We start from the raw sequence: 27,462 nt of genomic DNA on the forward strand, positions 1-27,462 counted from the left end.
ATCCAGCTTCCTGCTCAGGCACCTGGGGAAAGCAGCAGGTGATGGCTCAAGTGCTTCGGCCACTGTCACCCACATGGGAGACCAACCAGAATGGTTGCCATTTGGGAGTGAACCAGCGGACGGAAACTCTTTATCTGTCTCTCCCTCTCTCTGTACGCTGGCCTTTCAAGTAAATTAATTTTTGAAAACGAAACCAAAAACAAGCCTTTGGCTTGGTGTCCGGTATCCTAGGGCCTCCCATCACAAGCACACCTCTGTCTGCTGCAGGTAGCGGTCTGGACCTCAGGGGGCGTGTGACAGGCGGTATGTAAATAAAAACCGCAAGTGCACGTCCCCTCAGCCCAGCGTCTTGTGTCTGAGCATCTGCCTTGGAGAAATAATTTGTCCATGCCGATTCAAAGGGAAGGACAGGGTTTTCAAAAATTGTGTTGCTGATGATGCCTGAGAGATTGCACACGGGGGCCTGTGTTGTGGCGCAGCGGGTTAATCCACCGCTTGTGACGGGGGCGTGCGTGTTGGAGCACTGATCCAGCTCCCTGCTAATGTGCCTGGGAAGGCAGCAGGAGATGGCCCAAATGCTTGGGCCCCTGCACCCTCACGGGAGACCAGGATGGAGCTCCTGGCTCCAGCTTTAGCCTGGCCCAGCCCCAGCTGTTGCAGGCATTTGGGGAGTGAACCATGGATAGAAGAGCTCTCTCTCTCTCTCTGTCTGCCTTTCATATAAAAATAAATAAATAGCAAGATATGCAATAATACCTACAATTTGGTTCCACCTGTAGACTTAAATACACACACCCCACAAACAAGTACGTGAAACGCTTGGCATTTCTCTATAGGCTCATCTATGTATGTAAAAGTAAGAAAGAAAGATCTAGAAGATGGTCACCAAGTGGAAAACAACAGCCACCCCTGAGGCTGGCACTCCGGCGGCGGGAGGTTAAGGTGGGATCTTTTCACTTCATGACGGTCATTCCGGCTTTTTGCAGCGAGGCCGCGTTCGTGCTGCACTTGCGTAATCACTCCCTGATCTATAATTATACCAAAAAGTATTAAATAACTCAAAACTATTTCTCCTGGAGATTTATTTTGGATAAAATAGTTGGAAGAGAGATTACAACAATACATTGTACAAGAAGTCTGGAAAATAATTTAAAGGAGTATTTTCAGCATCAGGGTTCTGACTCGCTCACACATGTGCTTGCTCCAAGTCTGCAGAGCAGGTAGCCCTCTGTCCATATCCATAAATGGAGATGCTTTCTTCATAAAAAAAGGAGTATTCCCGTGTGAGAAATCGAAGTTTCCTCTTAGAAAAAATAAGGTTTTTCTCCATCAAAACATCAAAGTCATACCAAATTTTTCTAGTTCTGAAATCTGAAGCAGCCAATCCTCTATTTAATGCAGAAAGACCGTTTACTCCAAATGTTTGCATTTTGCAGACAAAAATTTCCAGCACTTATTATGCAGGGTTTAACCACAATGTTTAGCAAAGAATGCTTCAATTATTTTTGTTTGTTTATAGATGACTCCAATTTTATGAACCCACACCATACGCAACCAAGAAAAAGACAGCAACAAACAGTCTAGCCAAACCATGTCAACTGAAGCCTATCTCCTGTCCTTTTTGCCAGCTTTCCTCTTTCCAGAGAGTAAGTGCTTGGGCTTCATATCAAACACATGCCGATCTGACTCCCCTTTCTTCCCCAAGCGATTCATCTTCTTCTGAGCATTCTTCATCATAGTCTTGGCCTTCTTCACCATCTACAAAGGAGGAGAAAATAACAGTGTGTTCTATTCACTGAAAATCAATCTTCCACTCTGTATTTTCATCACCAGGCAATAGTCTGTCTTAATGGCCGAGATCTGTTGTTGTCAACAGACCCTGGTAAGTCTCATTCATTATTTTTCCTCAGGCCCAGCACAGTATCAGCAGGAACTCTATGCATATTTACAGGATGACAATCTCACCTCAGACGAGTTTTATAGCTAGGAGGGACATTTTCAATCTTGACAGTCAGAGCACATCTGTTCTAACTCCCTTTCACACAAACTGAGGCACTGAGACTCAGGCCTTATAAGAATGCACTATGTACATCTGCTTTACTAACAGCAATGCCAATATTAAAACCCAGATTTTTCAGATGGAAACGGTATTGTAGAATGAAAAAGCCAGGCTTCTATAAAATACTTACTAGACTACTGACAGATTTTTATATCTGAATCTTCAAAATACTGAAATTAGAAATTTTTGTTTTAATGAGATAACAGTTTAGGGAAGCAAACTGTTTATATCCAAAGCGTTTTGCCAAAATATGCTATAAATGATATTGAGAGTAATCTAAGCTATTGATTGGGAGAAGAAATTCCCACAATAACATGAAGGTAAGTGGGATCACATGGTGAGTCAACCAAAATAGCTACCTCTGGGCTGTTTCATCATATGGGCTTCTCAGGCCTTATTCTGCTTACTGGGGCTACCTGGTGCTAACAGCAGGGGCAATTTCCTATTATTCTCCCTGAACAACTGGGATCTAAAGTCAGACTGCTGGTGCAGTATGAGATCATGCTTCTGCCCAACCTCTGAAAAAGGAAAGATTAGGCACCAGTCCACCAAGGACCTCTGTCCAGAGGCATCCAACTGTACCTGACCCAAGCTCTCAAGGACGCCAAGAAACTGGGACATGCAGCATTCAGCTAGCCTCCTACCCACAGCTCCTGCTTCTCTGAGCCATAACTACTGGTGTTTACCCTGAGACTTGCCAGAATAAACACTGAGGCTATTACTACATCAGAGGCTGACCTTGACATCCCGGAGACCAGAAACATCACGTGGAGTTCGAGAGCAACTCCGACTCCGGACTACAGAAGACGGTGCAACAGATTCTTCCCGCTTTCTTTTCCTGGTGACACTCCGAGATCTCCTTGCCTGGACTGCGTAGTGGGCCTGAAAAGCATGGAAAGCAAACTTCGGCGGTCAGGATCGCAGCCCTGCTTACAGATTCAGTGACAAACAGATCGACTCCAACAAGGGAAGAGGACAGTCAGGAGGGTCTACAACGTCATCAGAACCACAATCAGCTAAAATCCTTAAGATATACACATGGAATCCCACATTAATTACCACTCAAATATCTTTTTTCACTTAACACAAGCTGCTCTTATTTTACAAAGCTGATTTAACTCCATTTAAAAAAATGTACTTAGACATCCCCATTCAAAAATGATTATTAGGTTAGCATCATAATCTAATTTCAGAACACTAATATCTAATACCTGAACATAAAGTGAAAACTGCCCAGAAGTTCAAACTTTAAGTTAAGAAAATATATCCAGACTGCACGTCTAAGAGGACAGATTCTGCCATCAGAACCTGGACAAGTCACAGCTCTGCCTTGCGCTGCCTATAAGAATTCAAACAAGTCCCTTAACGTTGCTACCACTGGCCACCCTGTCTGTAAATTAGGGAAAACACAACTTCCCCAAAATGTAAGCAGGCATTAAGCCTAGCACTTCAATCAAATGTCAGATCTTATGTCAGTACAGTAAAACAACACAAGCATATACAAAACAAATGAGTCCCCTCATACACTGCTGACTGAAACCAATTATTCTACCTCTTCCAGAAAAGAACTTTACACAATGCTGTCCTGAGTTTGGCAATTCCAGTCTGGGAATCTGTTTTGAGAAAACAATCCAGAGCACTAAAAAGTTCTTTGATTTGCTTCTAGCATAAATCATTACAACAGCAGAATAAAATTCTAGTAGATACCTGAAATACCTTCTCATCTCTGAGCACCCCAGAAGACAGTTTTGAACTATTTAGTCTAAGTTACTCACACAGAGAGACTAACACTTCATATAACTGCACTGAAGCTAATTAAAGCACCAGGCAGACCTCAGTCACTATAGTCCAAGTAAGGAGTTCTGTATAGGACAACAAAAATTTATCTATTTCTTTCCCTTTGACATCTTTTTCCCATATATACTTTTCCCTGATGTGAATTCTTTTACAGATAACCTTAAATTCTTTAAGGCAACAGTAAATAAATGAATTTAACCTGTAAACAATCCAAAAAGTAAAAGAAATTAAGCTTTACTTCATTAAGAAACGGGAGAAATTTAACGAAAAAATATTTACAAGACACAGATGAAAATGTGGAATGTGATCTTGAATATATTTTTAAGAAACAGAAGACAAGCTCTCTCATTTAACTGTATAAAAAGCAATCTACCATATTTCAACCTACTTCATTTTTATGTGATATAACCACAAATGATTTTTTCTTTCTAGTTTTCAATATTTTCCAAATTTCCTACTAACATGAAAATGAAAGATAAAGTATATCTATAAGCCTTCAAAAACTTTGTGGGAAAAATGGAATTAATAGATAAGTTTATTTTGGTGCAAAAAAATTTGAAATCCATACATTTTCAGAATACACAGTTTTCATGAACTTTTTGACCTTCACTCAAAATAATACAAAAAAAAAAAAGCAAATGCACTGGGGTCACCTTACACAACTGACATAACTAATCCAGAACTCTGACAGGCAAGGACACCTGGCCCACTTCCAGGGACGAGTTTTAGTTAAGGATGACGGAGAGTGCAAAGGTTTTCTAAATTCTTCTCAAATGCTGAATAAGAGTAAAGTTTTGAAAACACCATCCTGCATCAGTAGAACGGATGCTAAGCTAATCACACCAAACAAAGCATTCCTAAGGGAACTATGGCAGTGTGAGAGAGACACTTATCAATCAATCCATCACTTCGAGACAGACACTATGTCAATAAATAGCAATGGAAACACTGGGAATCCTGATTTCTTTTCTTTTAAATCAACTTCATATTCTCACAGGTTTCCAAGCCCCTGGTTTTTCTTTAACAAGTTTGCATTCAGCCATATAAATACTAGACCAGCCCCCAACACTTACATTGTCTTTATTATCCATGTCAACACCAAGACTACGCATCTCATTCTCCAAATCTGTCTTCTGAACCTGAAAAGAAATTTTAAAATAAAATTGGCTTTAAGCAAAATCAGTTCACTGAAAAGTTGAAAAATATTTTTTCCAAGGGAAAATACACTTTTTGTGACATACTTCTTTTACAAGTTATATTTTTTCCCCTTGGACTCACTTTGCCTTTTACTTACTGACTGATTTTTTTAATTAATTAATTAAGTTATATATATAAATATAAATATACATATTTGAAAGGCAGAGACAAAGAGAAATTATCTCCCACTCATTGGTTCAATCTACAAATGCCTGCAATGTCCAGGGGTGGGCCAAGCCAAAGCGAGGAGCCTAAAACTCCAGGCCTGACCACATGGGTGCCAGGGACCAAGTACTTGAGCCATCACCTATTGCCTCCAAGGGTGGGCAAAGCATGAAGTTGCAACTGGAAGGAGAGCCATGACTTGAACTCAGGCATTCCAATACAGGCTGCAAGCATCCCAAGTAATATCTTAATTGTTGTGGCTAATACTTGCCGCTGTGATGGTTTTGGGCAGCTCAGCGAAAACCAACACTTAACTAAGAAACTGTTATGTGTGAGATCTTGTATGCTTTATGTCCTTCTTGGGAGAAACCAAGCAACCCACACAGAGTAAGAAAGTGACTGTTTCTATCACATAGATGAGCCACAAAAGCTGAAGTTAGTGATGGACCCTAAGACAAACTCACTGTGGCAACATGTTTCCTTCTGGAGACCCCTCCACATCACTAGGAAAAGCAGAAGACTGTCCTTGTCTCTCAATAACCAGTCATCTGCTATCATATGAAAACACTATTTTCAAACAACACCCACTCAGAGGTATCTATAATGTCAAGTCATTTTCCTTTCTTTCCATTACATTTTAACTGTCCTGCACATTATCTGATTTCTTTGGGGGAACTTCATGTGGTACGGGGGGCTATCACAGAACCCTACCTCCCTGACCAAAGCATGGACAAGAAACAAAAACAAAACCGAAAAAGTGTTAAGAATCCTGACATCTGATCCATTCACGCTACTGTGTAATTCTCCCCATCTTAACCAGTCACAAAAGCCAATAAATTTTCTTTTGGGTTTAAATTAGACTGCGTTAAGTGTCTGTAAATTAGAAAAGACAAGTCTTGAATAATACAGAAATTAAATAAGAAAATGTTAATTAATGACTTTAAATTTCTACAACTTATAAATCCCAATAGTAATTCATAAAACTATACAATGATTGAATCTACAGAGGAAAACTTCAAGCTGATTATCACCAAGAAAGGGCACAAGAATCAGCAGATAAACAATCAAGACTCTTCTAAGTCAATTTACACCACCAAAACAAAGAACGTGCAATCCGACAGCCATAAATGGGTTGAAAAGCCGTAATTAGCAATGATTTTGCAAGAGTCCAACATACGCAGTAAGTCATGCATATCTTTAGGAAAGACATAAAAAAAAAAAAAAAAAAAACTTGCCTTCTTAGCTGTTCGAGGCATCCTGGGTCCCTGTGTATTTTTTTCTTTGGATTGAAGGATTTTCAGTTTCTTTTTTTCTCTAATTTGTTTTGCCAGCTGTCGGATTTCCACCATTTCCTCGTCTTCACTTTCAGAATCACTGTCATACTCCCCAGCAGCTGTTCTTAGCTCTTCTTCTTTCTCTAATTCTTCCAATTTCTTTAAAGATATAATTGAAGAAAAGTGTGTACAGTAGGTGTGACACCATGTGCATGGAAACTGTCTGAGGACACGGTAATCCTATGGTCAAGTCCCCATATACCCACACATGCAGAGCTTATCTCACACGAAATGGTTGGGAAGCAAAAGGAGACCACGTGCACATGAACTGACAGCAGGCTGGTTAACTCTTCAGTTGCTACTTTTCCTCGTTAAAACAGTTAAACTCCAAGGTGGGGAGGTCTCCTTATTCCCCACAGTACAGACCAGCAAATAGACAATATGAAACAAGTTCAGGTCTGAGAGAGCCTGAATTCATACAGTATCCTGGTTATCTATTCTAATATCATCCAGAATACAATCTCACTTTCTACAACGTTAATAAGACAAAAACAAAATCTTAAAAATATGCATGCATATCATATTCTAGCAAGTCAACCTAGCCAGGAGTCCAACAGGCAGATCTGCCAGGCCCCTGGTGGGCCACCGGGCATCATGATAAGCAAACTGAATGCATAAGGAACAGCTGAAGAGTTTCAGAAAGAGGAAATCACCTGATTTCTGACATGAAAGAGTGGACTACAGAACGGAAAGGTAAAAAACCCAGCAAAGCAGGGAGGCCAGCTATGACAAAGGCAATGATGATGAAAACCAGATGACTGGAGGACAAGGAACACTGCAGTAGGGAAATCATGAGAACTGTGAGAGTAAAGGTGCTGACGTGTAAGTGTACTCCTTGGGTACCCAAATAAATCACGATGCTACCAACAGCTTAATTTTCAGAGCAGAAATGAGTTCTAGAAGTAGGGCATGAAGAGGTCACAGACACAATGAGACTGAAAACATAAATTAAGGAGGACACTTGGGAAAATGAGTGGCAAGTATCAGGAAATGACAACAGCTAACAGATAATGTTATTCAAGTAATTTTTCTTTTCCAAAAATTTAGTTTATTTTATTTGAAAGGCAGAGTTAGAGAGAGGGAGAGACACAGAAGGAGAGTGAGCGATCTTCAATCTGCTGGTTCTCTCCCCAAACAGCCACAACAGCAGAGCTAGGCCAGACTGAAGCCAGAAGCCAAGAGCTTCCTCCGGCTCTCCCATGTGGGTGCAGGGTCCCAAGCACTTGGGCCATTTTAAGCTGCTTTCCCAGGCACATTAGCAGAGAGCTAGATTGAAGTGGAACTGGCGTCCATATGGGATGTCAGTGCTGCAGATGGCAGCCTAACCCATTACATCACAGTGCCAGCCGCTATCAAGTACTTTTTCAAAGAGCTCAACTGAGGAGAGAAAAAGGGTTAACGAGTAAGGGAGGACATAGAATCTAAGATTTTTGTTTTTTAAGAAAGATGAGAGCTATTTATATTAAGAAAAAGAGAGGGGAACTGGATTGAGCCAGGACAGAGATGCCAGTAACAAAGCAAAGCTCTAAAGAGGCGCAGATCCAAGGACAGATAGAATCAGCAGGGATGAGGAACATCTGCCCTGTCTGTATAAGGCTTAGTATAAGGCCCATGAAATCATTTACTCTGGTCCTGCCAAGACAAATGCAGGTGGAACTCAAAATTCAGTAAATCTATACATAGCAGGCTAATTTTTAAGATGCTAATTCTGTATGGCCCATGAATGATGTTATAAACACCTAGATGGCTCTTGGCAGAAAAAAGGTTCCCCACTGTTGGTATGGGTACAAGGACAGAAAATTAGGAGCCCAGAGATTTCACAACTGTGGGCTTCATTATCTTGATAACACAAGGCCAGCTACTCACACTGGCAGAGGGAATGTGGGCAGAAGGTCTGAGAACAAAGCCTGAAACAGCTGTTGGTATATAATACAGCAACGCAGAGCACCACACCAATGCCAGCTGTGTCTAAACTCCAGTCTGAAAGCTGGAGATGTCTCCAGGACCAGCAAGGCAGAGGAGGCAGAAAGTCAGTGGAGGTGGGGTGTGTGTGATTACACAAGGCAGAGAGTGTGGATGGACGAGAAACTGGAGAGGGAGGAAACACAGAGGTGTGTGCAGGAAGAGAATGAAGGGAATAGATACAGGTGAGCCAAAAGCTGTGCTCCCATAGTCAGCTTAAAAAGGAAAAAAATCTGCAATTCAAAAAGTAACACATAATTGTTAAATCAACAGCAGAAGTCACTGTGCACTTGCTCCCCACGTAGCACCTCTGTCCTTAAGGTTGTACTATGAGAATTAACGGTAAAACTAGTCTTCAAACAGTACTTTATACTTTGTGTTTCTGTGTGGGTGCAAACTGTTGAAATCTTTACTTAGTATAGAGCAGATCTTCTGTGTATAAAGATAATTGAAAATGAATCTTAATGAAGAATGGGATGGAGAGGGAGTAGGAGGTTGGATGGTTTGGGGGTGGGAGGGCGGGTATGGGGGGAAGAACAGCTATAATCCAAAAGTTATACTTATGAAATTTATATTTATTAAGTAAAAGCTTTCTATATAAAATTAATTAAACATCCCCTCCCCCAAAAAATAAAAAAGTGGCACAGACCTTCATGATGGCAGGATCAATGTAATCCGCTATATTATGGCCTTCCCAGATCTCTGGTATCTTATCGTATTTTTCAGATGAATTCATTAAATCCCAGTACTCTAAAGTTAAAAACAAATTTATATTGATAGTTTTTGGTATTTTCAAGTACTATACGTCCAAAATGAGGTATAAGTCAATGTCCCTCTACAGAGATAAAAAAACACTTGTGCTCTACACTACACAATAGTAATGCGATCAACCTCACTGAACACTCATATGCTCTAAAATCATAAAAATATCCCTTCATCCAAAACAGGAAATTAACTGAAGGAAGAAATTCAGACAGCCCTATCCGTATCCAACTTTCAATCTTCAAGAAATTAAAAATTAATAAATATGCCAGAAGACTTTTACTCATTCAAGTTCTTCCTCACTTATTTGAAAAAGTTCACATGTATTTGGCAATTTACAGCTATAATACTCTGGCTCTTACTTTGAAGATCCAAAATATAATCATCTCCCATCTCCAGCTCAAGATCTCGCTCCTGTTAATGGAAAAAAATTATCATCAGTTTTATTTTACCTGTTGGGTCTAGAAATGGTTTGCCCTCCTCCTTGTCATTATGAAAAAAACCTTTCAGTATCTATGCTATTCACTATTCCTCTTGTATTTCTGAAGGGAGAGAGAGTTTCTGACTATTTAGTGAACTATATCTTAGTATTCTGTTTATGGCCATCTCCCATCAATTAAAAGAATATACAACAGTAAGGATCTTTGTTGAGGATTCCCAGCTGTGCCCCAGAGTCTAACAGGCGGGGTACTTCAGTCCTCCAGCTTGTGCTTAATGCCCCAAACCTCCACCACCTCTGCAAATACAGCCTTTCCGGCCCCTCTCCATAGGAAAGCAGGTGAAAGTTATGGTAGTATACCCTCTTCTTCTTGGGCTCCACAATTTCCATTCTCCTCTTGCGTGCCACCACTCCTTCTGGGATGAAAGGGGGCCTCTCCTGAGAAGATATTATTAGGAATATTTATGAAAAATGACTCACTGAATACAAGAAAAACTTCAACAAAAACAAAAAGAAAACTCTCCATCTATAGGGAAATCATACCCAGATGAATTAGAAACCAACAGATTGGGGGAAACTTTCTATTTCTAGCCCAGTGGTTAAGATGCCTCCATGCCATTTCTGAGTGCCTAAGCTCAATACTTGCCTCTGGGTCCTGACTCCAGTTTTCTGCTAATGCAGATTCTGGAAGACAGCAGTTATGGCTCAAGTGATTGGTAGAAAACTGCTTGGGCTCCACAGTTTCCATTCTTGCCACCCACATGGAAGACCTGGACTGATCTCCTAGCTCCCAGCTTCACCCCTTGTCCAACATTGGCACAAACTAGTGGATGGGCACATGCTCTGTGTCTAAAATAAACTGGAGTAGAGTGAGAGAACCAACATAAAAAGGAGGGCAGGCAAACGGCCCACTGGTTAATATGCCTGCGTCTAGTATTGAAGCAGCTGGGTTTCATGCCTGGCTTTGCTTCTGACTCCAGCAACTGGGATTCCGCCACACACAAAGGAGACTGGATTGGTCCCTAGCTCTTGGCTTTGGCCCGGCCTGACCTAGCCTTAGTTGCTGCAGGCATCTGGGGAGTGAACCAGCAGATGGGAGCTCTCTCTCTCAAATAAACAAAAACCACAACAAAACAAAAATCCTGGCCGGCGCCGCGGCTCAAAAGGCTAATCCTCCGCCTTGCGGCGCCAGCACCCCAGGTTCTAGTCCCAGTCGGGGTGCCGGATTCTGTCCCGGTTGCCCCTCTTCCAGGCCAGCTCTCTGCTGTGGCCAGGGAGTGCAGTGGAGGATGGCCCAAGTGCTTGGGCCCTGCACCCCATGGGAAACCAGGAGAAGCACCTGGCTCCTGCCTTCGGATCAGCACGGTGTGCCGGCTGCAGCGCTCCGGCCGCGGCGACCATTGGAGAGTGAACCAAGGGCAAAGGAAGACCTTTCTCTCTGTCTTTCTCTCTCACTGTCCACTCTGCCTGTCAAAAAAATAAAAAATTTTAAAAAAAAATTTTTTTTAATTGAAAATTAAACAAAAATCCTCAACAGATCACTCTGGAAGAATGGGTTTTGGGACCAGTTTGGGTAGATGCCAGGAGGCTCCAAAGACCAACTCTAAAGTTCTTTCTGAAAATCTAAACATCAAAATTACCCAGAAAAATCGTGGAAAAAGAAAAAAAGAGAAGAACATCAGATCAACAAATGAGTAATCCATATATAAACCCTTGTATATAGAAGAATTCAATGAAGATATTCTATAATCATTTCTAAAATAAATCAATGTCACTTGAAAATAGAACTAGATAAATACCCTCTCAGAACAAAGTAAATTCAAGACACAGCAAAGACTATTCAAAAGACAGGCAAAGGCATTTTTTTTTTTTTAATTTGACAGGCAGAGTTAGACAGTGAGAGAGAGAGACGGAGAGAAAGGTCTTCCTTCCATTGGTATAAAGTACAAAGACTTATTTGTTAGGCAGTAAAATTTTCAATGCCACACCTTGAAATTTAGATTCATTTGCAATAAAACACTACCGTATGTATAAAAATGTGAGCTGCATCACTGTTTGTAGTAGACGAAAACAAAACATTTTCAGAGGATTACACAGGGCTAGTGTTGTGGCGCAGCAGGTAAAGCTGCTGCCTGCAATCCCGGCATCCTGTACGGGTGCCAGTTCAAGTCGTGGCTGTTCCACTTCTGACCAGCTCTCGGCTAATGGCCTGGAAAAAGGCCAAAAGTTTGGGCACGTGGGAGACATGGAAGCAAAGCCAGAAGCAAAGCCAGGCATGAAACCCAGCTGCTTCAATACTAGACGCAGGCATATTAACCAGTGGGCCGTTTGCCTGCCCTCCTTTATATGTTGGTTCTCTCACTCTACTCCAGTTTATTTTAGACATAGAGCATGTGCCCATCCACTAGTTTGTGCCAGTGTTGGACAAGGGGTGAAGCTGGGAGCTAGGAGATCAGTCCAGGTCTTCCATGTGGGTGGCAAGAATGGAAACAGTGGAGCCCAAGCAGTTTTCTACCAATCACTTGAGCCATAACTGCTGTCTTCCAGAATCTGCATTAGCAGAAAACTGGAGTCAGGACCCAGAGGCAAGTATTGAGCTTAGGCACTCAGAAATGGCATGGAGGCATCTTAACCACTGGGCTAGAAATAGAACCTGGCTCCTGGTTTTGGCCTGGTTTAGCCTTGGCAGTTATGGCCATCTGGGGAGTAAAGCAGTAGATGGAAGATCTACCCCCCACCCCTCTGACTTTCAAATAAATAAATAAACCACAAAAAAAAAAAAGTACAATAAGTATAATGCTTCCATCTACGTTCAAAAAATGCTTCTGTATCACAAACATTTCTCAAAGGAAAAACAAGACTGGATTAACAATATCTGCCTCTGGTAGAGTGAGAGGCAAACTTCATTCTCTTCCTCAACCTTTTACTCTTTGCCATACACAGGCATAACTTCATTATGTATGAGAAATGGAAGCCCATTTATGAAATCCATTTGTCTGTATGTGTAGCTGGCTCTGTAACCCTGGAAAAAACCATGCAGACAGTAGCATCTACTGACTTTTACCAGCAATGCAATAAATGTATCTCAAAGGCTCTCTGTAAAGGCCATCTTACCTTATCATCTCTCTTGTTTGGTACAGCTAAATGTAATCTGTTCAACACCTCATTCACTTTATTTCCCTTCATTTTGATTTCAACTCGATGAGCCAAAAGCCTATCACAAGCCTAATAAAAGTAAAAACAAGACACAGAGTTACAAAGATACACCGCAGCCTCCTGCACATTTCAGAGAAGAATCAGGAATCAGACTCCCATTGACTGTCTGGTATGGTTTGGAACTTCCTACACCTTTTCCCTCAATAGGTTTTTAACATCACAGCAAACCACACTCTCCAAGAAAGAGACTGTTCCCCTTTCTGACCCTAGGGCCAATCTGAGACAGAATCTTGAAGCAGCCCTCCTAAGCTCTATGCTGGGCCTTGTTCCCACCAGAAGTGACCCCCTGTCCAGACTGGTGGTGTCCTCCAACTGTCCTTCATTACCTAGATGCAATGATCTCTCAGAATTCTAACTTGAGCAGCCAATCTGTAATTAAAGCCACAGCATCAAAATTGCCCTTTTATTTCAAGTTAAGAGGGACAGGATGAAGTAGGATACTACATAAAATCCAACAGGAGCCTGCAGCCTCCAGCTGTTCCTGCTTTTCACACTACTTTTCCCCTTATACTACCAAACAGGATCATTTCAGTAAAACTGCTATGAAAATACAGTCAAAAGTCATAGCAGTCATTTTAATTAAAAATTTCCTATAGCAGGAACTATAAAGTATTATTCAACCATTCATCTGGATAAGCAGGGCACTAGATTACTAAGGGTTTTGGATCCACCTTGTTCTGTAGTGCACCACTGCTTACCACTATGTATACTTTGAGTATTAACAACACCTAGAAAAAAACTAATTCCACCCCCCATGACTGACTTTTCAAAAACAAGACAAAGACAGTGAAAAGACTGATACCAGATGTAAGAAAGCACTAACCTCTGTTTTAACTTTAATGACACCTTCCTCAGTCAGAGTGCTCGTCTCTATCACAGGGAATCCTTCAGCTTGCAAATCTACAAATATTTTCTGGAAAAACAAGAGATGTACTATTGATTTCTAGTTTCCAATGGAAAAAGTCACAGTTTTACAAATGAATTCTCAACACTTGTGGTTTGTTTTTAAAACTTTTGAAGAACAGACCAAGTAATTCAAAACTCTCCAGAACATTCAGTAAGACTTCATCCTCCAAAATAGGAACTTAGGTAAGACCAAGAAGCATTAGCAGTGCTACTTCTAATTAGAAAAAGAACAAGAAAAAAACTAGCCTTCATAGCCCAAGAGAATCCCTTAGAAAAATCTTGAAAACATTCACAAATCTAGAAATTTAAATTACTAAGATCTAAGAGACTCGACTGTATGCCCTCTACTAAGTGTCACATCTACATCTAACTGCAAGTGTGACCATCTTTTGGAGGAAAGTGACAAATCCATCATAATAAAGTATTTCACAAACAAGATTTATTTCCCTTACCATAAGGTCCAAAGCAGTGATCAAGGACTGAACACCAATTCTGCATGGCCCTGAATTGTAAAATGGTCCCTGAGCCTACCTGTGCACATGGCAAAAACCATCATGTGTTATCACCATTTGATGAGGAGTGTCATGTTGAAAGCATCAATAAAGGGAAGGCTATGAAAGTGTTAACCAAATGGAAATAGTGTAATAGTATTCCAATATGTACTTGGCTTTCCGATTCCTTTCAATTTGTCCAACAACCGATGACTGTAGGCATTACCTCCCAGGATAAACCGAGGGTCAGACAGGTGACCTCACTTCCTTATCACACAACCAGCAAGCGTGAAGCTGGGACCTGAGCATGTCTGACTCCAAAGCCTGGGCATCTGAGTACTGCATTCGCTTCTTAAACCTTCTTGCTGCTGTCCACTCTCCCCCTTCTCCACCCAGCAATGTCTTTTTAGACTAGAAAACTGAGGTTACTTAACAGACATATGGGGGCTTTTGCAGACAAATTAACTCTGACATTAGTGTTTACATAATCAGTAACTTAAAGAATTTACTGTAGTAACCTGAGAAGACCAGCTGTGGCTGTTTAAGAAAAGCTAATCCTTACTTAGTAGTAAGTCTCCAAACAGAACAAGAGACACTGAGAAAGAATATGCTGTTCCTACATCAGGAACAGGAAGTCAAGCCAGCACATCCCAAAAGACACAGCAGATGCAGTCTACCATTCCAGTGAGCAGTCACTTAGAGGGCCTGCTCGACTGAGACTGCGCCCCACTCCAGGGTTTCTGATTCGGCAATCTGGTGTGCTCAAGAAACCTGCATTTCTGACCAAGTACCAGGCAACGGTGAGGCTGACGCTGCTGGTCGGGGCCTACAATCTGAGTACATGCTTCTCAAAGCATTTATCCTCAATGACACCTTTGATGAAAGAGTCAAACCGGTTTTTTAAATTATACATTAACAATGTTTCCTGCCTCTTGGGGAATGCTAACAGACACCACACTCACAGTTCACGTAAGTCCTGCATGACCTCTTCAAAAACACTCATGGTTCCTGAGAGCCCACAGGACAAATGCTTACAGATCTTCATTCTCCTGTGCTCAGTCACTCATTTCCAAATGCATTTAACCACAGAACCTCTTTTACTAAATAACACCAATGAACACCTTTCCTAACTAGGAACTTACGCTGGAAAACGCTGCTGTAGTATTACCTGATATTCTGAGGTCAGGAAGAGATAAAGGACACCTAAGGCACTTGGCTTCCATCTAAGGGATCACATTTTCCACAGGGCAGGGATTAGGATGTCTGTGTTCATGTCACTGAACCTTTGAGGATATTATCTCAACTGCACAATAAAAACTGACCTAGTACTGTTAAAATTCCTCCTTCTAAACTTTGGCTGAGGTAGCATTCAGAATACGTAAGTAAGACACATTCCAAACATTAAGATGATTTACCTGATCATCTTCAGAAAGTTCAGCTATTCTCTTCACATCACATTTGTTGGCAACAACTATAAGAGGCTACCAATGGAAAAAAAATAATGAATCACTACTTTCATACTATACAAAATAAACTAAACTATTAGTTGTCAGACTTACCTTGTTGATAAAGAGAGGTCTTATATTCAGGAAGAGTTCTACTTGCTCCTTCAAACCATGTCCACACTGCTCAGACAAATCCATCACATACAGAACCGCAGCACGGAGGTGAGCCAAGGCTGTGATGGCCTGCATCTCGATGGTGTTCCGATCCTCCAAAGGGTGATCCAAAATCCCTGGAGTGTCTACAACCTAACGAGCAAACTCCATTATTCCAGAGCACACTTATTAACCTCTTGTCCAGCAGGCCCCAGCAGTCATTCTGCATACTGAAACCAGACCTTACGAAACTAGTAAATAAAAATGTAGAACTCCAAAACTGATGAGAAAATAAAAGTGAGAGAAAAGCATATATTTTTAAACATTAAATAAGCAGTCAAGGGTAGAAAAACCCTGCAGAGCTCACTGAAAAGCTAGCCAATGACCTTGAGAGAAATGACTCCTGTTCTCACTAGCATCATCATAAAACATAAAAACTAAAATAACCCCCAAACCTCCTAAGTCTTAGGAGTTACTCTCTTCATCATTTATAAAATCAGACTGTTCAAACAGATTGTTTCATGGTTTTAGACAGTATATGCCATTTGCAACAACAGAGTCAGAAATGATTAAAGGAGAATTTAATTTCTTTAGAAGTACAACTCTTAGCATAAGGCGCAGAAGCCGAAACTGAAGGCCTGCTACTTCCTCTGAAATTGTATCAGAGAACTGCTAACTGCCCTCATGTCTCTTTAAAACTCAGACAAGTTTTCTTTATGGTGAAAGAAAAATTTCAAGTTCTTGGTCACCTCAGAGATTCTCTTTTCCTCACCTCCTCAGGGTTGACTCTATACTATTCCAAATATACCAGAAAAAATAAATATTACAGTGCTTCAGAAATCATTAAAATCAAAATTAATTAACAAAACACCCAAGATGTTTATCCTACATTTAAAGATAAGACTCTCACCTGCCAACGTAGATACTTATAATCCATGTGCCCAACAAATAGAGACTTTGTTGTAAATGCATAGGGCTGAACATCCACATCTGCTCTGGTTACCTTCAAGTAAAGCAATCAGTCAAAACTGTCAGTCACAGGGATTCTAACCTCACTTCCTGTCAAACAACATAAGCATGTTACCAACACATCAAGAGTAATTTTGGGTAGGAAAAAAAAAAAAAAAACACAAGAGACCTCACATAATGAAAACGCACAAGACAGGAGTTACCCAGTTTAATAAATGGCCTGGTTTCTCTTCCCTCACACCACAGGGCCCTGACTCAGGAATCAGGGAGGAGGAGACAGCCATCATCCCCTCTCACCCTCCATCTACGGCCTCCAGTGTCTCAACAGAGCCCGACAGAGGCCTCTGTACTGATGGAAATGTCCCATGTCTGCAAACTCTTGATATGTGGTTCGTAAAGTCTTGGAACTGAAGTTTTCATTTTGTTTTCCATGTAAAAAGCCACACAGCCACCCAGAGCACCAGCCGGCTGTGGAATGGTCAGAGCATGTTTCAAAATATCAAGTAGGCCCCTGCACGGCTTTATCAAGATGTCGTGGAAACCTGTACACAAAATAAAACCTATAAATTTGCCTCAAAGCAAGAGCATTCTTTGTAAATGTTTGTTTATTTGAAAGGTTGAATGAGAGACAGTAAGACAGTGAGAGTGCATGTAAGAGATTAAGAGGGAAAGAGAAAGATCTTCCATTTGCTGGTTCACTCCCCCAAATACCTACAACAGCTGTGGCTGGGCCAGGCTGAAGCCAGGAACTAGAACTCCCATCTGGGTCTCCCACGTGGATGAAAGGGATCCAAGTACTTGAGGCACCACCTGCTGCCTCAGCAAGACGCTACACTGGAAATGGAAGTGGGACTCGCCCCAAGCACTCCAATATGGGATGCAGCTATGACACAGTATCTGCCCAGCAAAGTGTTCTTAGCACCAAGGAAGCCATAATTAACATAATTAACAATTGCTTTGGCATACACACTGCTGCTGGTTGTCATCTGACATTTTAAATGCTGTTTCAATTCCTTTCAGATCCCTCAATTCAGCTAAATTGTCCCAAAGCACAAAATTACTGAGTTACTTGAATGCTACCCTTGAATCACACTCAGCAACTTATCACTACAAAGGATAATGTAGTTTTGTAAAATTTGACACAGCAACTAAAATGACAAATCACTAAGAATTAGCTTAAGGAGCAGGTATTTTGCCTGGACCGTTGGGTTGCCCGCATTCCATATCAAAGTACATGAGTTTGAGAGCTGGCTCTGCTCTTCATTCCAGCTTCCTGTAACACACCTTCAGATGCAGCAGGTGACAGCTCAAGTAGTTGGGTCCCTGTCACCCATCTGGGAGACCCGTACTGAGTTCCTGGCTCTTGGCTTCCATCAGATCATCTTTTTATAATCAAAACCAGACCAACCTTATTGATGAAGCTGGATTTCCCAACATTTGGGTACCCACATAAAAGCAGAGTCCGTGTATTTGGATCAATGGTTGGCAAACGGGATAAATGCTGGCGCACTGTGAAGTTTAAAATGAAAAAACTAAGAAATCAAAGTGTCTGATTTGCTTGATATTCTCTTCAACTTATCTGTACTGCAAGCTCATGGTTATATAATGCAAGTGCAGAGAAAGTATGAGTTGATGAAAAAGCAATTCATTGCACAGAGTAATGATATAATACAGTATAAATAATAGCATTTCCCAAGTGTGGCTGTACCAATAATATACCTAGGCCTTACCAACTGGGCATTTGGATGCAAAAGATCAGAGACAGATCAAAAAGACACGTCTGAGAAGCATCCGGATGGTTCTTATTGAGACATTTGGAAAGCAGTGTCTTTTGAAGCACGCGTGCTATAATTTTCTGGCTACTACATGGGCAATTTCCATTTAACTACCTCATCTGTAATACAAACAGCTTCAGAACTACCTCATCTGTAATACAAACAGCTTCAGAGTGGTACTCACTGGGCGATCGTGAAGATCAGATATGTACGATAGCATTTTAAAAGCATAAATCACTTGTAAGCATTCAACTATCATAAATCACTTGTAAGATACAGGGGAGATAAAACAAGTCCAAATAGTTTGTGATATAAAAATACGTGCATGTTGGGGCTGTGCTGTGACACAGCAGGCTAAGCTACCACCTGCAGCACCGGCATCCCATATGGATGCAGATTTGAGTTCTAGCTGTTCCACTTCCAATCCACCTCGCTGCTAATGGGCCTGGGAAAGCAGCAGCAGATAGTCCAAGTGCTTGGGTCCCTGCATCCAGATGAGAGACCAGGAAGAAGTTCCTGGCTCCAGGCTGTGGCTTGGCCTAATCCCGGCCATTGCGGCTGTTCAGGGACTGGACTAGCAGATGGAAGCTCTCTCTCTGTAACTCTACCTTTCAAGAAAATAAATCTTTCAAAATATATACATGCAGCTGGCGCCGCGGCTCAATAGGCTAATCCTCCACCTAGCGGCGCCGGCACACCGGGTTCTAGCCCTGGTCGGGGCGCCGGATTCTGTCCCGGTTGCCCCCCTTCCAGGCCAGCTCTCTGCTATGGCCAGGGAGTGCAGTGGAGGATGGCGCAAGTGCTTGGGCCCTGCACCCCATGGGAGACCAGGAGAAGCAGCTGGCTCCTGGCTTCGGATCACCGCGGTGTGCCAGCCGCGGCGGCCATTGGAGGGTGAACCAACGGCAAAAGGAAGACCTTCCTCTCTGTCTCTCTCACTGTCCACTCTGCCTGTCAAAAAAAAAAAAAATATATATATATATATATATATACACACACACACACATGCATGTAAGAAAGCAGGCAACTATTTCAACAAAACCCTGCTACCTTAATTTCAAAATTGTTCTATTAAAGTTTTTCCAATAGCTAAAACTATGACATTTTATTTTTATATATTTTTCAATATTTCAATATGATTTATGCTAGGCACTTTTCCAACAGCATATCACCTATTAGAATCTCATACAGGTTTGGCTAGAAAAAATAATTTGAGCTTTTCAGCTCTAAAATAAAGCCACCTCCGGAATATGCCCTCAACATAGATCAATTATTTTAACAAAATGCTGTAAAAGACCTTTCTCCTCACGGGCAGTAAGTACCTTGCTCCAGATATTCCAAACTCTGCCTCTGTCTCTTGATAATGGTGCACATTCGGCCAAGTGCAGCACGCTTCAGCTGCTTACATCGGTAGAGAGAATCGCCGTATTTCATAAGCCGCACGTAATCTTTAGCAACACTGAAGAAAATACATATATGAATATTTTGTTCCACTTTTAAAAACAACTTAAAAAACACAATAGTAAGAAAACACTTTACTTGTCCACTAAGTTTTTGGCAATATTTATTTGTCCCAGAGCCAACTTGTAATGATCCTTGTCATAGAGAATATTCATCAAATCAGCATAAAATGGATGGATGTCCTGTAACAAACAAACAAAAACATGCAGTGGTCACCGTAGTCCAATAGTTTCTTATCCCTGTATGCAAGTAACACTTGGGAGAACAACCCTCTCTTCCTCTGGCCTCAAACCTGCAGTATCTTTTCCTGGCCAAGGACCTGGACCAGGACAAGGATCCTGTCAATTTAGTCCTCTGAGAAAACAGAAGCCATCAATAGGGAGGCAGGTGGCAAGTCACTTCTCCCTGCCCTAATGGGATTCTTGTTATAGTGACAGAGCCACCAGGGACCTAGACGAGGCCAGCCCTCCATATGCACCAGATCCTGCTTTTTCTATGGCTTAGGAACTTAGTTCTAGAAATTCTTTCTTCCACCTGACCTTTCCCATCAATCTACAAACATGCTGTTATTTCTCAAATCTTTTGGATTTTTAATCTCAAACTCCTTCCAACTCCTGCTCCATTTTTTTGCTCCACTCTTGGCAAATGCCAGCAAAGCGCACTTTTTATTCTTTCTTCCCTCTCTGGAACCCACTCTCCAGCATGCCTGCTACTAGATCAAAATAGCAATGACTTCCAAACTGCTAAATCTCAAATCTTATCTTACTAGACCTCTTGGCAGTGCTGGGTGTTGGGCCACTCGTCCTTCTTGAAGCATCTCATTCAATGGGCTTCCTCTCCAGTGGCCAGCTCTCCAACTCCTATGCTGGCTTGTCATCACAGTCCAACTACACATTCATATCCCCACAGCACTCTTGTGTTCACCACTAGGTGATCTCACACAGATTTACAAATACCATTTACGTTTTCACAATTCTGTTTTTTATATCTGTGGGCCAGCCTACTCATGGACTCTGGGTTACTCACTGTTTCTACTCAGATGTCTCGGACATCTCTCACAATCACTACGTACAGATTTCACCCTTGACTTCCCCTCCTCTTCAAACCTGCTCCTCTTAGCCTCTCGCGTCTTGGGGAACAGCAACCCCACTATACAAGGTGCCAAGGCCCAGAACATCTCCATTCCTTCTCTCAACCACACAACTAGTCAGTGGCCTAGCCTGTTAGCGCTTCCTCTGAACGATTCTGAAGCCAACCACGTCACACCCTCACCAGTATTACGGTTCTCTAATTTATCAGCATCTTTCAATCACATGGCTATTGGGTTGTACCTGAATTAGCCTCCCACAAGCCAGGCATCCCCTAAAAGCTAAGTCAAAAACCTCAACAATTCAAAGTCACCCTGCCTTCCCAATACTTCTGACCCCATCTCCTAGCATTCTCCCTCTAACATCCTATCCTACCTCCTTGGTCTCCGGCCTAGAGCTTTTGCATTTGCCGTATCTTTGCTCCTACAGCTCACTCCTTCACGCCTTTAGGATACTGCTTTATCTCCCTGCACAGATACTCCTTACTCCCCTTACTTGCTTCATTTCTTTCATCTCACACATTACGTATTTTCATGTTTATTACCTTTCCCCCTCACTAGAATGATGATAGGAACTTTTATTCCTGCTGCTGCATTCCAGTGCTCAGAATAGCGTCAGACGCACAACAAGCATTCAACGAATGCTTCAGTTTAACTAACTAAAAAGAAGTGTTGGGGCCAGCACTGTGGCACAGCGAGTTAACGCCCTGGTCTGAAGCGCCGGCATCCCCTATGGGCACCGATTCTAGTCCTGGCTGCTCCTCTTCCAATCCAGCTCTGTTATGACCTGGGATAGCAGTGGAAGATGGCCCAAGTCCTTGGGTCCCTGCATCCATGTGAGAGACCTGGAGGAGGCTCCTGGCTTCGGATCGGCGCAGCTCTGGCCGTTGCAGCCATCTGGGGAGTGAACCAGTGGAGAGAAGGCCTCTCTCTGTCTCTACCTCTCTCTGTGACTCAAATAAATAAAATAAATCTTAAAAAAAAAAAAAAAAGTGTTATTTATCTGACAGCAATTTCAGGGTAGGTGGTTAGATTGATAACAGAATGTTCCACCTCTAACATATAAAAAATTACCAGGGCCAGTCTTGTGCTGCAGTGAGTTAGGCTGCAGCTTAGGATGTCCACATCCTAATCAGAGTGCGGGGGGTCAAGTCTCACCTCCATTTCCAGTGCAGCTTCCTCATAATGCTGGGAGGGAAGAGATGGTGGCCCAACTATTTGGGTTCCTGCCACCATGTGGGAAACCTACATGGAGTTCTTATCTCCTGGATTTGGCCTGTCCTGGCTCTAGCTGCTGCAAGCATTTGAGGAGTGAACCAGTGAACAGAAGATCTCTTTTCTATCACTCTGCTTTTCAAACAAATAAAATAATATTAAGAACAAAAAAAGATAAAACTTCTTACAATGAAAAATTCACTACTAATTAGATCAAAACAGGTTGTTTGCCTGAGTGAAGCATTTCCTAGAATCAGTTTAGAATAACCTTATTCTTAAATCTTTCTTTTCAGGCCCAGATACTCCCTAGTACTTAACCTTTCTCAAAAAATGGTCCATTCATTTTTTTTAACTTTTATTTAATAAATACAAATTTCCAAAGTACAGCTGGTCCATTCATTTTACAAGAACCTACTGGGGGCTGGTGCTGTGGTACAGCAGGTTAAAGTCCTGGCCTGCAGCACTGGCATCTCATATGGGCACCGGTTCGAGTCCCGGCTGCTCCACTTCTGATCCAGTTTTCTGCTATGGCCTGGGAAAGCAGAGGATGGCCCAAGTGCTTGGATCCCTGCACTCACATGGGGAGAACGGAAGAAGCTCTAGCTCCTGGCTTCGGGTCGGCACAGCTCTGGCTGTTGCAGCCACCTGGAGAGTGAACCAACGGATAGAAGACCTCTCTCTCCCTCTCTCGCTCTGCTTCTCCGTAATGCTGCCTTTCAAAGACATAAATAAATCTTTCAAAAAAAAAAAAAAGAGAACCTACTGGGCACCTATATTAAGTCCTAAAGATGATAAAATAAAAATGCCTATCCTCTAGTAGGAATTTTTACTTCTTACTTTAAAAACCAATTTCATAAACAGAGCAAAGAGATCAGTTTTTACAGCCTAATGCAGAAATCACAGCTCTCCATACAATCAATGAAGAGAACTATCTTACCATCAGCTGATGAAGCCAACAAGACCATTAACAGCGGTGGGGCCTCAGGCCACTGACCCTCGACAGCCCAGAGGAAAACCAAACCTCAGAGAAAGGAAGGGTGGGATGAAACCTCGCCAAGTCAGCAAATCAGAAGACCCGGAGCATACAAGTTCATGACCTGCCACTTCCATACAGCTTGGGTTGGTCCTGTGAAGGAGGGGTGGGAACCTTTCCTCTGCCAAGGGCCACTGGATGTGTATAACATCATTCCTGGGCCACACAAAATTATCGACTTAAAACACCAGCCTGCTATAGAGTTCCAGAACTTCCAGTCACACCTGTGGTTGCCTTGGCAGGGCCAGACCACATGATTTCGCTGGCCTTGTATGGACCCGATGCTCCCCACCCCGCTGCAAAGCCCAGAGGTTACAAGGAAAACCTGAGAAGATAGCACTGGGCCACCTAAAATGGAGCTTGGTTGAGGGAAAGGACAGATACACGCAAGTTTCCCAGTTTCACCACTAACTTACTGAGCAAACTCTGGCAACTCTGACTTAGATTCCCTTTCCGTCAAGCTAGTACCCCAACAGGTGAAACACCAAGTAAGAGTCACATTTACGTAACCACGTGAGTCCCCAACAGTCACTTACATCCAACTTGGGGAAATCCGTGAGAATCTGGGAGAGCCTGTCATGATAATTTTGTTGAGTAAATTTGACTTTTCTCATGTAAAAATGTCGAATGCGATGAATTTGGTAATGCTTGTGAATAACTGTTGGAGTCTTTCGTTGAGTCTTTGATAACGTCAGGTCAATAAAGTCCTGCAATTAAAGAAGGAAGTAACTGAGACACAATTACACCAAATACGTTTTTCATCCACTTTTGGGAAACATTCTTATACTACTGAGTCAACAGTACACTGTATCTCAAACTACAAGAACTTACATATTATAACTAAACCCTTCAAATATAACTCTGTTCAATCATTTTAAAGATTTATTTTATTTATTTGAAAGGCAGAGCTACTCAAAGAGAGAGGAAGAGACAGATCTTCTATTCGCTGGTTTACTCCCCAAATGGCCACAACGGCCAGGGCTGGGCCAAGCCAAAGCCAGGAGCCAGGAACTTCTTCCGGATCTCCCACATGGGTGCAGAGACCCAAACACTTGGGCCATTTTCTACTGCTTTCCCAGGCACATTAGCAGAGAGCTGGATCAGAAGCAGAGCAGCCAGTGACCATATGGGATTTCAGTATCGCAGGTGGCAGCTTTACCCACTATGCCACAATGCCAGCCCCTCTGTTCCAATTTCTATAAAGGAACTTTAAAAAGTTTCAGAGGAAAATAGAATTAAAAGATTAAGTTTTGGGATGGGAGCTTGTACAGCCGGGACACCCACATCCCATACTGGAGTGCCTGGGTTCTTGTTCTAGCTCTTCCTGCCAATGCGGACTTGGAGAGACAGCAGATGATGGCTTCCGGATTCAGACCACCACCTACGTGGGAGACCCAGACTGAGTCCCCGGCTCCTGCTGTGGCCTAGCCTGGCTTTTAAGGAGTGAAATAGCAAATGGAAGATCTCTGTCCCTTTCTCAATGTCTCTGACTTTCAAGTAAGTACATACTTAAACTTTTGAAGAGAGAAGTTTATTTTGGTGCAAAAAACCCTTGAAATCTACATAAAGATTTTCAAAATACACATTTCCATTAACTGTTTGGACCCATCATATAGTTTCTGGTCTCTAAGCCATTTAACAAATGGCTACTGATATAAACCCCACACTTTCTTTATACTATCTTATCTTCCAAATATCTTGAATCTTGGAAACTTGTCAGACAACTCAAATATAAATCAGAAAAAAAAGATAAATGACTCTTCAATTGCAATATGCATTTCTTTGATTTTGAAAGCAAACAAAATAAGTGAAACTAAAATGCACTGTTTGTCATTTCGTAAGAGTATCTAAGGTGACTCTTGGAGAATATAAAAAAACTTTGCCTGAATTCCCTGGAAAAAGTTTTTCCCCAAATATTTTCAATCTGAAATTGGTTCAATCCACGGTGTGGAACCCAGCGATACAAAAGGATGACTCTAGATTCCTCTTTTATAACAGCTTTCACATTTCCAGTATGGTCCAAAACACTACTGACTTCCTTTTAGAAGGCACTGTACCCATACTTTCCTGATGTGACTTTTTTCCCAATCACCAAAGGATCACCTTCACCCACCTTTCAGACATAAATAAACTTGTTTTCTAAAAAGACAAACTCCACTCACGACGACAAAGTAGCAGTATTTTAATGTATGTTAAAGCTCTCCACAATGGAGATACGCGTTTCCTGAGGAGCGCTTTCGTGTAAATAATTCCAATTCACAGGGCACAGCCACTACATTAAAAACCGCACTTCCTAAAAGACCTAATACTAACACTCGATTTATTCTTGCTACATTGGTAGACGTTATACAAATTTGGTTTACCCAGCTATGCCTTAGGGGAGAGGGGAAAAAAAAAAACCCTACGTTTCCCAAATGCTACGAAGAGAATGACAAAAGTGTTAAACCACGACAATAAGGGAGTTAGCTGAGGGCAGTGGCCTCAACTCACCCCCAGCGATGAGCTTCCGCCCCCGCCCCTCAGAGTCGCCCCCACCCACTCACCCACCGCCTCACCGCCGGTGGCCCTCTCAGACAAACCTATTCTGGAGAACCACCCCGATCTCCCTGGCTGGAGCGGGCGGGGGGTGGGGAGCTCTGGACTCGGACATGTGGCCTGGTCTGGCGGTGGTGTCAGAGTCCTGCAGCGATGGGGATGGGGGGCTCGCGATTCCAAGAAGCGACCCCCTTTCTTAGCCCCACGGCTACAGCCCAAACCCTCCTGGAGGACTCGGCTAAGGAAAAGGACGATAGGTAAGGAGGTCTTTCCAGAGCCGCCTACCTTGGCGGACGGCACCACGGTGATCTTCTTAAAGTTGTAGTGCGCCATGCCGGCAATGGACTGCACGAGGAGACAGCACGGCGTGCTGCGGCGGCGGAACTTCCGCCATCGGGCGCGAGCTGCGCGTCACTTCCGGCGCTCCGTCGGGCGTGGCCTGCTTCCCCGCTAGTGCCCTCTGGGTCGCACAGCGCCGCCATCCGGCCCGGAGGTCCGCTGCCGCAGGCACGAGGGCGTGAGGGACCAGGGGACGCGGGAGGAGGTCCGCGGGGTTCGGGGGCTGGAGGCTGTAGAAGTTAAATCCCTCCCGGGTGAAGGAAGGGCTGCTTACTCCCCGCCTTGGGCAGAGAAGGGGACAGTCCTCTGGTGGTGGACCTTGGCCCCGGCTGTCTCTCCTTGGGCGCAGCCTTCGTTCTTCCCCCTCAAGTCCCGGTTTCTGAATGGCAGCTTCGCCCATCGCCTCTGCGCGGAGGGTGGAGCAGCTGGACACTTACCGCAGTGACTTCTGTTGCTGATATGACCACTCCCTCCTATCCCTGTCACATCCTTCACTTCCGAGGAACCGAGGGCCGCATCCACGTTAAACCTTCTGTAGGGCTGACCATATGGCTCACGCACTGTGCAAAGCTGATAACCACTATTATCTCATTTAATTAACTTCATGAAATTGACGCACAGCAGAGGTAGTAACTAGCCCGTTCCTTTCCCTGCTAATAGGCAGCAGAGTTGGGGCTTAAACCTGGGTGTCCTGACTCCAGCAACTTGCTTTTAGCTCTTTTAGCTGTTTGGCTTCTTAATCATCTTGGGTGTCCCTCTTACTCCTCAGGTCCTTTTAACAAGTTTCTGTCATTCTTATATAAAAATGTCTCACAAATACCAGCATTCCATGACTGAAAATTATTTTAAATCATGATTTTCTCATCCGTCATACTAACTATAATGCCCATCTGTGAGTCATCAGGAGTTAAATGAGCCTGCCGCCTATGTCTTTTTAGCACTTCTGCAGGAAATCTGCTGGATAATTAGGAGTCTCTAGCTGTAATCATTAGCTCAACCACAGGACAGTTCTAGCCACCATTTCTGAAATTCACAAATTATCTACATTCTCACATTTTTTCAGCTTCCCAGGTGTTCCCTCTACCTCTCCCACTTTCTCTCACTTTCCTATAGCCATATCTT

The 27,462-nt window shown here is 42.7% G+C and overlaps 1 protein-coding gene across 4 annotated transcripts; it reads right to left on the bottom strand.

Annotated features, from left to right (window-relative positions):
* Nucleotides 1-1,065: 1,065 nt before the first annotated feature.
* On the bottom strand, nt 1,066-26,441 carry LOC100356168 (GTP-binding protein 4). 4 transcript variants are annotated; one of them, XM_070055999.1, is made up of 17 exons: nt 26,287-26,441; nt 24,003-24,173; nt 20,210-20,313; nt 19,993-20,129; nt 18,304-18,404; nt 16,837-16,929; nt 15,888-16,079; nt 15,744-15,809; nt 13,755-13,844; nt 12,830-12,940; nt 10,076-10,153; nt 9,639-9,690; nt 9,164-9,264; nt 6,454-6,651; nt 4,930-4,995; nt 2,798-2,941; nt 1,066-1,758 (listed from the first exon to the last, which is right to left on the bottom strand). In XM_070055999.1, the coding sequence occupies exons 1-17, from the start codon at nt 26,332-26,334 to the stop codon at nt 1,606-1,608; spliced, it is 1,905 nt and encodes a 634-aa protein (XP_069912100.1). In that variant the 5' UTR covers nt 26,335-26,441; the 3' UTR covers nt 1,066-1,605. The 4 variants fall into 4 exon arrangements, with proteins under 4 accessions (XP_069912100.1, XP_069912101.1, XP_069912102.1 ...); XM_070056000.1 differs by having other exon boundaries at nt 26,046-26,428; XM_070056001.1 differs by lacking the exons at nt 24,003-24,173; nt 26,287-26,441 and adding an exon at nt 22,377-23,180.
* Between the last annotated feature and the right edge of the window lie 1,021 nt (nt 26,442-27,462).

This window comes from Oryctolagus cuniculus, chromosome 13 (assembly GCF_964237555.1).
Source record: "Oryctolagus cuniculus chromosome 13, mOryCun1.1, whole genome shotgun sequence".
NCBI lineage: Eukaryota > Metazoa > Chordata > Mammalia > Lagomorpha > Leporidae > Oryctolagus > Oryctolagus cuniculus.